Source organism: Sinocyclocheilus anshuiensis, unplaced genomic scaffold (assembly GCF_001515605.1).
Source record: "Sinocyclocheilus anshuiensis isolate Anshui unplaced genomic scaffold, SAMN03320099.WGS_v1.1 scaffold842, whole genome shotgun sequence".
Taxonomy (NCBI): domain Eukaryota; kingdom Metazoa; phylum Chordata; class Actinopteri; order Cypriniformes; family Cyprinidae; genus Sinocyclocheilus; species Sinocyclocheilus anshuiensis.
Window position 1 is genome coordinate 119,817 of NW_015536509.1, and position 7,746 is coordinate 127,562.

At 37.4% G+C, this 7,746-nt stretch overlaps 1 protein-coding gene across 3 annotated transcripts in view; it reads left to right on the forward strand.

The window, feature by feature from the left end:
• The window catches only part of LOC107691413 (thymocyte selection-associated high mobility group box protein TOX), a 61,748-nt gene that overhangs the window by 26,603 nt on the left and 27,399 nt on the right, over positions 1 to 7,746 (forward strand). For all 3 annotated transcript variants that reach the window (XM_016489993.1, XM_016490011.1, XM_016490004.1), the window contains exons 2-3: positions 3,171 to 3,236; positions 5,593 to 5,700. In XM_016489993.1, coding sequence (XP_016345479.1) covers positions 3,171 to 3,236; positions 5,593 to 5,700 — 174 coding nt within the window. The remainder of the gene's footprint in view (positions 1 to 3,170; positions 3,237 to 5,592; positions 5,701 to 7,746) is intronic.

A 7,746-nucleotide genomic window follows, 5' to 3' on the forward strand; every position in this document is an offset into this window, starting at 1 on the left:
CATATCTTAAAAATTATATGCTTTTTCAACATTTTGAAACATTTTCTCCTTGTTATGAATAGAGGCTTATGACTAGGTTGTAGTGGTGTTTCAGAAAACAGCACATTTCATAGTTTAAGAATAGCCACATCTTAGATCAGCCTGATCACATTAATCACAATCAATAAGCTAGCATGAAATTAACTGTCATCCGTGTGCAAAAACCAATCAGATCGGCCCATCAACTCGCACACTTAAAAGGTCGCAATGTGATAGGCTTTCATTAGGATTATTGCCATTTCATTTCCATAGAATTATCTCGAGCAGGCATAATGAAATGAGATGTGCTGCTCGGATGAACAGAAATACAAACATTCAGCCAGTGACAGGCGTCAGCCACGAGTTTCCTCTCTCACTCGGTTTACTCTCCTTCGTGACACCCTCTCATTCTTTCGTAACACTCAAATAAGTGTCTTGGATCTCTGTTAATGACAACCCTGTCAGGGACCGATTGCTGAGAAAGCCATTCCCTCACAGCCAACTTACAACATATCTGATTTCTGCTTTTGATATTAATCAGTCATTTTTCATGGGTTTTTAAGGAAGTGGAGCAGATGTAAATTGGCGGTTATTTGTCAGGCAGGCATGTCAGCAGAATCTGTGTGTTGCTGAGTGGACGGTAGCAGGCAGCCAGTGTGGGCTGCTATAATTTCCCAGGTGTGCTGCACAGCTGGGTCACAGGCTCATTCTCCTTCATCACACAGTTAACCTGCACTGACTCAGCTGAAGCTGTTTTGAGCATCCTCAGCAGGTGAATGCACAAGCTGCTTGTTTATTGTAAAAGACACACTGGTTCTGATCTGATTGATTGCTCTTTGTCATGTAGGTAGAGTAGATGGATTAACGGTTCTGGTTTCATAAACATTTCTTATTAAAACTCAAGAACAACTTTAAAGTCAACATGAAATACCATGTGCAACCCATTTTACTTCTGTAATCTGACGTATTTCTGAGTGAAACAGGATATTCAATGAGAAAAAAGGCTTGATTTTCTCCATCTGGAATTCATTTACATGCAGGTTACATGCCAGAATAGAGCCAAATTGTTGGAAGGAAAAAAGACAAGTTGTTTCAGAAGTGGAGCATTTTATTACATTTTGATAAAATTCAAAAACCAAGCACAAAACTTATTTTGTTAAATTTATACTTAATATTTAAAATCTATAAATATATTTAATTATATATTATTATTTATATTACATATTGTCATATTGATATTTTTAAGTTTCATTAAATAGGTACTAAACAAATGTGATATTTAAAAAAAAAAAATAATAAAAACATTGACAAACCTTTTCTTGTTTGGAATAATATGCACCAATAAATCATGCACAGTAAGACCAGGAAGTAGGGTTGTGATGTTGATTAAATGTTCCCACCGGTGAATCAATGTGAGGGGGTCATTGGAGTTTTCCCTCTTTTCCTCGTTTTCCTTCGCTTTTAAATAGCTTATAAATGCCCATGCACATTTTACTGTCAAATTAGCGGCAATTCTGCATCAGTTGCTTGAATGGACAACAACAAAACAGTACAACAACAAACTCACTTATATTAAACATAGTACTTTTATTATCAAAATGATTAAAATACACCATGCTATAGGCCTTATATAAAATAACAAATAACTTACACAAAGTTTTAAAAAAAAAACTGAAAATCAGCAAACACTGTGGAAACAAATAAATAAGAAATAGGCTATAGAAAGTTTATTAGCAAAATGAATACGAAAGTTGGAGACACGGCATACACCTTGATGTAAAATAAAATAAATAAATTACACGAAGTTTAAATAAAGTAAAAATCAGCAAACACTGTGGAACCAAATAAATAAGAAACAAATATTTTTTTTAAAACTTCCAAAATCAACTTGGATAAACGCCAAACAGGTGCTTTTGCATTTCATTTCGAAACTAAATCCTCAGTCATCGTCTATCTCACCTCACTCTTCTTGTCACTCTCCTCACGTGATAAATGAAATCTGACTACTGCTGTTGATCTGTGAAGCGACTGTCGTTCGGCACGCTGCACTGAGCAGTCGAGTTCAGTTTTTAATTGTAGTGTCTGTCTCTAACTGAACTAAATGATCTTTGTTACTATAACACCATCAACACAACGACTATCGCGGCAGGAAGATTAATGAATTAAATATTGTCCATTTTTATTCCATGCTGTCTGTAAAGTGAAGCATGTCTTTTCTACGCCAGCAGCAGCATCAGAATTGCAAAAATAACGACTCTGTTTGGTGCTGCTAGTGGTATAGAAAATGACACACTTCATTTTATCCTGATTGTGGTTAGCCAATAATAAAATCTTACATTCGCTGAAAAAAGTACAAAACTGCCACTGTGGTGGTGCACTTTCAAAAGGTACTAATATGTACACTTTAAAAGTACATATTAGCACCTATTATGTATCATTTAGGGGTAAATAAGGTGCAGAGATTTAACTTTTGTACCTTAATGTACTGCCCCAGTGACAGCTTTGTACCTTTTTTTATGAGAACGTAGTCCAACATTTTTTTATTTAATTGTCAGCCAATACTGTGAGCACAATGAGTACATTTCATACTGATTGAATGGTCCGTTGATGGTAAAATAAGTTAAAATGATGATTTCACAGGTTTTTGTGAGTTTCTGTCTGCGGTGGGACACCTGGGCCTGTACAGTCTCAGGTCTATTCTTGTGTGGGCTCATCAAACTCACACGACTCCCTCCGTTTTATTCCATTGTGCACATAAAAGCATTTCATTCACCCCCCTCAACCAGCAACTTTAATTACCACTGTACTAATTACATCAAATCACTGACATCTCCATCTGATACGGCAGGGACTTCAAAGACTAATTGTCTTTGAGCCCTGCGTTTTGGGAAGAAAGCACTGCACAGAAATACCAACCGCATGTTCTGTGCCTCCGTCTCATTCTGTGGCTCGTATTGTGTGTCAAGTAGGGCTGCACGATTAATCGCATGCGATATTTAACGCGCATCTTGTCAGAAAGCCGGTTCTGTAATCAGCGGTAAATCTCCATCAAAATATCGCATGCGATTAATCGTGCAGCCCTAGTGTCAAGCGAACATTTCTGACTGTTTATTTACTGTTTTTTTCTCCTCTCTCTCTCTGTCTGTTTGCAGTACGACAGTGAAAACATGTTCATGAGTATGCCAGAGCCCAGCCAGGACTTTGTGCCAGGGAACCAGGTGGGTTAATTACTGCTCACTCCTTTTGTTTTAAGTCGTAATTAAACAAATTTAAGCTGGCACATCGCAAATTAGAGCCGCTATCAGTCGCCACCATAATCAGGGGCTACTATAACATGTAAACAAAACATTTAAAGCTTTGTCTCAGCTTAATGAAATGAAGCTTTAATGCATATTGTCGCAGGCTTTCATTTCCTCCATTTACACTTTCATTAAAAACTACACACAGTACTGTAAACAAGGCCACGGGTCTATAAAAGGCAGACTGCAGCGTTTCTGAGCAATGCTCCTCTCGTTACGGCCGTTACTCACCGAGGGAAGTTTATTTCAGGATACTTGTGCTTGTTCGAACAACTAAGATAAAAGGCTGTTTCATCAGTGACTCAAGCTAGATAGTTCAGCACATCTTGCTATAAAAAGCACAGCTTGATTAAATTTTTAAACTAAAGCATGCAATTCGGTGCATTAAGGTCAAGAGTGAACGTGCCTGCTTGAGGAGAGCAGGTTGTCTTAGGGGACCTTTTACATATTTGGCTAATAAATTACGACTACAGGTTAATTAGCTCCCCTCAGGACACCTGCCACATTCTGCTGTATGGAAATGAATGTGACAGGTGGCCCGATGCACCGTAGACAGACTGATCATGTGTGCAAGTGCAAAATTGGAACTAGGATTTTTTCCCGCAGTATTTCTCCCCGCTAGTTTTATCAGCCTGCAGCAGGCTATATATGATGTTGCTGCTCTATTAAAACGTTTCCTTCCTGCTTTTGTCATGAGCTGTTTGGGTTTGGTCTGTTTTTATAGACGTATTGATCTGAACTATGTGCTTGCATTCCATGAAATTTAAGCAAGCTACATTTTGACATTTCAAACTTCGAATGCTATACACAATGGGATGCTGAAATATTACTCAAGGTTAAAAACAACTTTTCTGTACAGTGCCTTGACGCAGTAAACACAATGAAAGCACTGCATTCAATCTGTTTGTGGATCACAGAGTTTGGGCTTTAATGTGTAATGTGCAATAGCTCCTGCTCTGAAATAACCCCCTCCCTCCCCATCTCACTTGTGTTTTTCTTATTACAAGTTGAAAAAGTGTTATGAGTAATTATTCCATTTGCAAAAGTCAATTTAATAATGAAACACGTTTTAAGAAAAAACTGTCCATATGGTTTGGCAGCCTGCTCAAAACATCTCCTGTCTTTTGGTTTGACATAAGTAACGTTTAACAGGTCTCTGTTCTGCTGAAATGTGTGAAGGTTCAATTCACACCTTTCTCACGCATGTCAAAAATTATTATTTAAACTCAATCATGAACACATTCACTTGTGGTTTGACTAAAGAGGACAATTAGTCAAACTGCATTTTTTTAAATAATGTAATATAATATAATATAATATAATAAAATAAAATAAGCAACAACAACAGTAAATTATTATTGTTAATAATAACAATATTATAATTTAACATAGCAACTAGCCAGTTGGAGTATTACTGATTTTAAAAAATTAACTATTCTAATGTAATATAATATAATATAAAAAAGTAACTATTCAGTCAAATCTAACCTAACCTAATCTAATCTAATCTAATGTCAGTGGGCAATTAATTATATACTGATCTATATATTATATTATATTTGGTTATATATTATATACATTTATGGTTGGCTGCAAAGCTGTTACTTGCCAAGTCAAGAGTTTTAAATGTGCGTGACTAACTATGATGTCATGTTGAAGTCACATGATTCACGCTTGAAATACATATAAACACAGTACATATACATAATCTTATGTGAGTCCTAAAAGCTCTTCAATAAGCATTCACAGTGCATTGTGATATAGAGAATTAGTGAGAATTACAGTCTAACCTGAAGGCTATAGAGAGTAAGCACAGTGGTGTTATGGCTTTCAATAGCAAGAGGAAAAATAAATAAATGATATTTGACTCATGTATTATTCAGCACGCTGTGGCAAATGCATTCAGGAGAATGTAAAGGAAAGTGCACTAAATTGCAGGTCACTTGTTCGTTTCGTGGAGTTTATACCTCTTTAAACAGGAAAAGCTGCATATGGTCCTATTGTGCCACCCATTATATAGCCTGAAATTGATTTACAATGTGCACTGTCTGCATTGTACATTCCCAGTCACTGTGTTTAAGGTGCTAACGCTGCATGTTTGCTGCAGCTTTAATGTTGGTGGAGATGAAAGATGCATTGAGAATATAAAGCAGCATAGAGCCAAAAAAAAAAAAGGATTGAAGAGTGATGAAAGTTGAATGGAGTCTTGCATGTACTATCGTTTCTTGTTACCCTGCTGTGTCGGTTGACCCCTTGGCCTTGCATCCCACTGTAGTTCCGCGTGCCTGCCAGTCCCAGCCAGACGCACCACAGCAACAAACAGGCCGGCGGCCACTGGAAAAGAGACAACCCTACACACACGGACAGCCCCCGTCTGACATGGGTAAATAACCCCACACCAACACCGAGCAGACGTCCATCAGTGCAAAATAACAGCAGCTTACATAATTTGTGTGTTACATGCTGTGTGTTTCTCCTCCATATGGACCCTTTTTACATTTACACTATTTTTTACATTAACACTTTGTTAAAATAAATAAAATAAGTTAAAATCAGACACCATAGCAAATGTCCCTTTTGTCTTAAATACAAAACAAAAATTTGTTTAAAAAAAAATTAAGTTACTTGACATTCTAAAAGATGAAATATAGTAAAATATTCATAGAGATTATATAGAGATTATATAATATTAAAAGATTAATAGAGAGTAGGCATGGGCCGGTATGAGATTCTGACGGTATGATAACCTTAGATAACAATATCATGGTTTCATGGTATTGCGATTACAGCTCTAAAATATGTTATTTTTAAATGTCGGTAAAAAACAACATTTTTTTCCCGACTGAACACAATACATTTTATTTTTAAGAAACATAGAATATTTTGGAACACTCTATAAACATGACAGGCTAAATAATTAAAATAAATAATTGAATTCTTCGTAATTAAATTAAGTGCAGTCACTTAAGTGGGCCTAAACCTGCAGCTCAACAATAATCAGAACATAAATTATTTTCTGTAAAAAAAAATTAAAAAAATTCCTTCTACATAAAAATAAATAAATATAAAATGCAGTAATTAAACCTGCAGCTCAACAAGGTTTTTGGAGACATGCTCACTTTCTACACATTCCTCTTTCAGTCCAAGTTATGATCCAGGAATGTTCACCTTTCCTGGATTAAGTTCGGAGCGGTGAGGTACGAGGATGTGTGCACATACACAAGGAAAGAGAGAGCGCGAGTGTGTTACACACACACACACACACACACACACACACACACACACACACACACTCTCTCTCCAACAAGGTTTTTGGAGACATGCTCGCTTTCTACACATTCATCTTTCAGTCCAAGTTATGATGCAGGAATGTTCACCTTTCCCGGATTAAGTTTGGAGCTATGGTTTGGAGCGGTGAGGTACGAGGATGTGTGCACATACACACATAAGGAAAGAGAGAGCGTGAGTGTCACACACGTGCACGTGGTCTCCGTACAACACGTGGCAAAGCTTTTTTTTTTTTTTTTAATGCGTGATTTTGAACAGATGTAAACAATGGCAGGAGGCTTAAAAGTATAGACGTGATACCAGCTAAATGTAATTATTGTACTAAATCGCAGAAACCTAGTACTTTAGTCTGCTATTCCTCGCTCTGTGAAGTGACGTTAACGTGAGGGAGCAAACTTGTTAGCTAGTTAATTAGCCATGTAATCTGCATCGGTAGCAAGCCAAATAGTATTTATTTCAACACTGAAACAAACGGCGGTTGGGTCTCTGTCTTGATCGGGGGTGAAGAGGGAGAAATGAAGATGACACAGATATGTAGTTTATGTACGACCTGAAAGTATTTATTTAGCGATCGGCGCTAAAACGTCTTCTGTACGGAACATCATTGTGTACAGAACATGGTTAGTCTACGTTACCCGAAAAATTCCCATACGGCAGACTTCATCTTTTTCGACGGGGAAAAAATTCCAGGGATTCACCTCCTTCGGCCATCCCACACACAGGTGACTCTCACTGACTGACTGACTGCTCGCAGCCTCGCACCAACCGGAGGGGGAGGGGTCGTGTGACTCGTTACGCTTACGCTGCACACAACCGAGGGAGTCCTGCACTTTCCGTCTTTGATGACACGTAAAAAAAACTGCGCATACCGCAGGAACGGTATAACGGACAATTTTAGTGGTTTTGAAACCGTGACTTTTCCAAACCGCGGTATACCTTGGAACTGGTTATAGTCCCATGCCTAATAGAGAGATAGATGACAACAATTTACTTTAAATTCCTGTATTTGAAACTGTATGTGATGATGCTATAGTATAACATAGCATATGTGACCATGGACCACAAAACCAGTCATAAGGGCCAATTTTTCAAAATTGAGATTTATGCATCATCTGAAAGCTGAATAAATAAGCTTTCCATT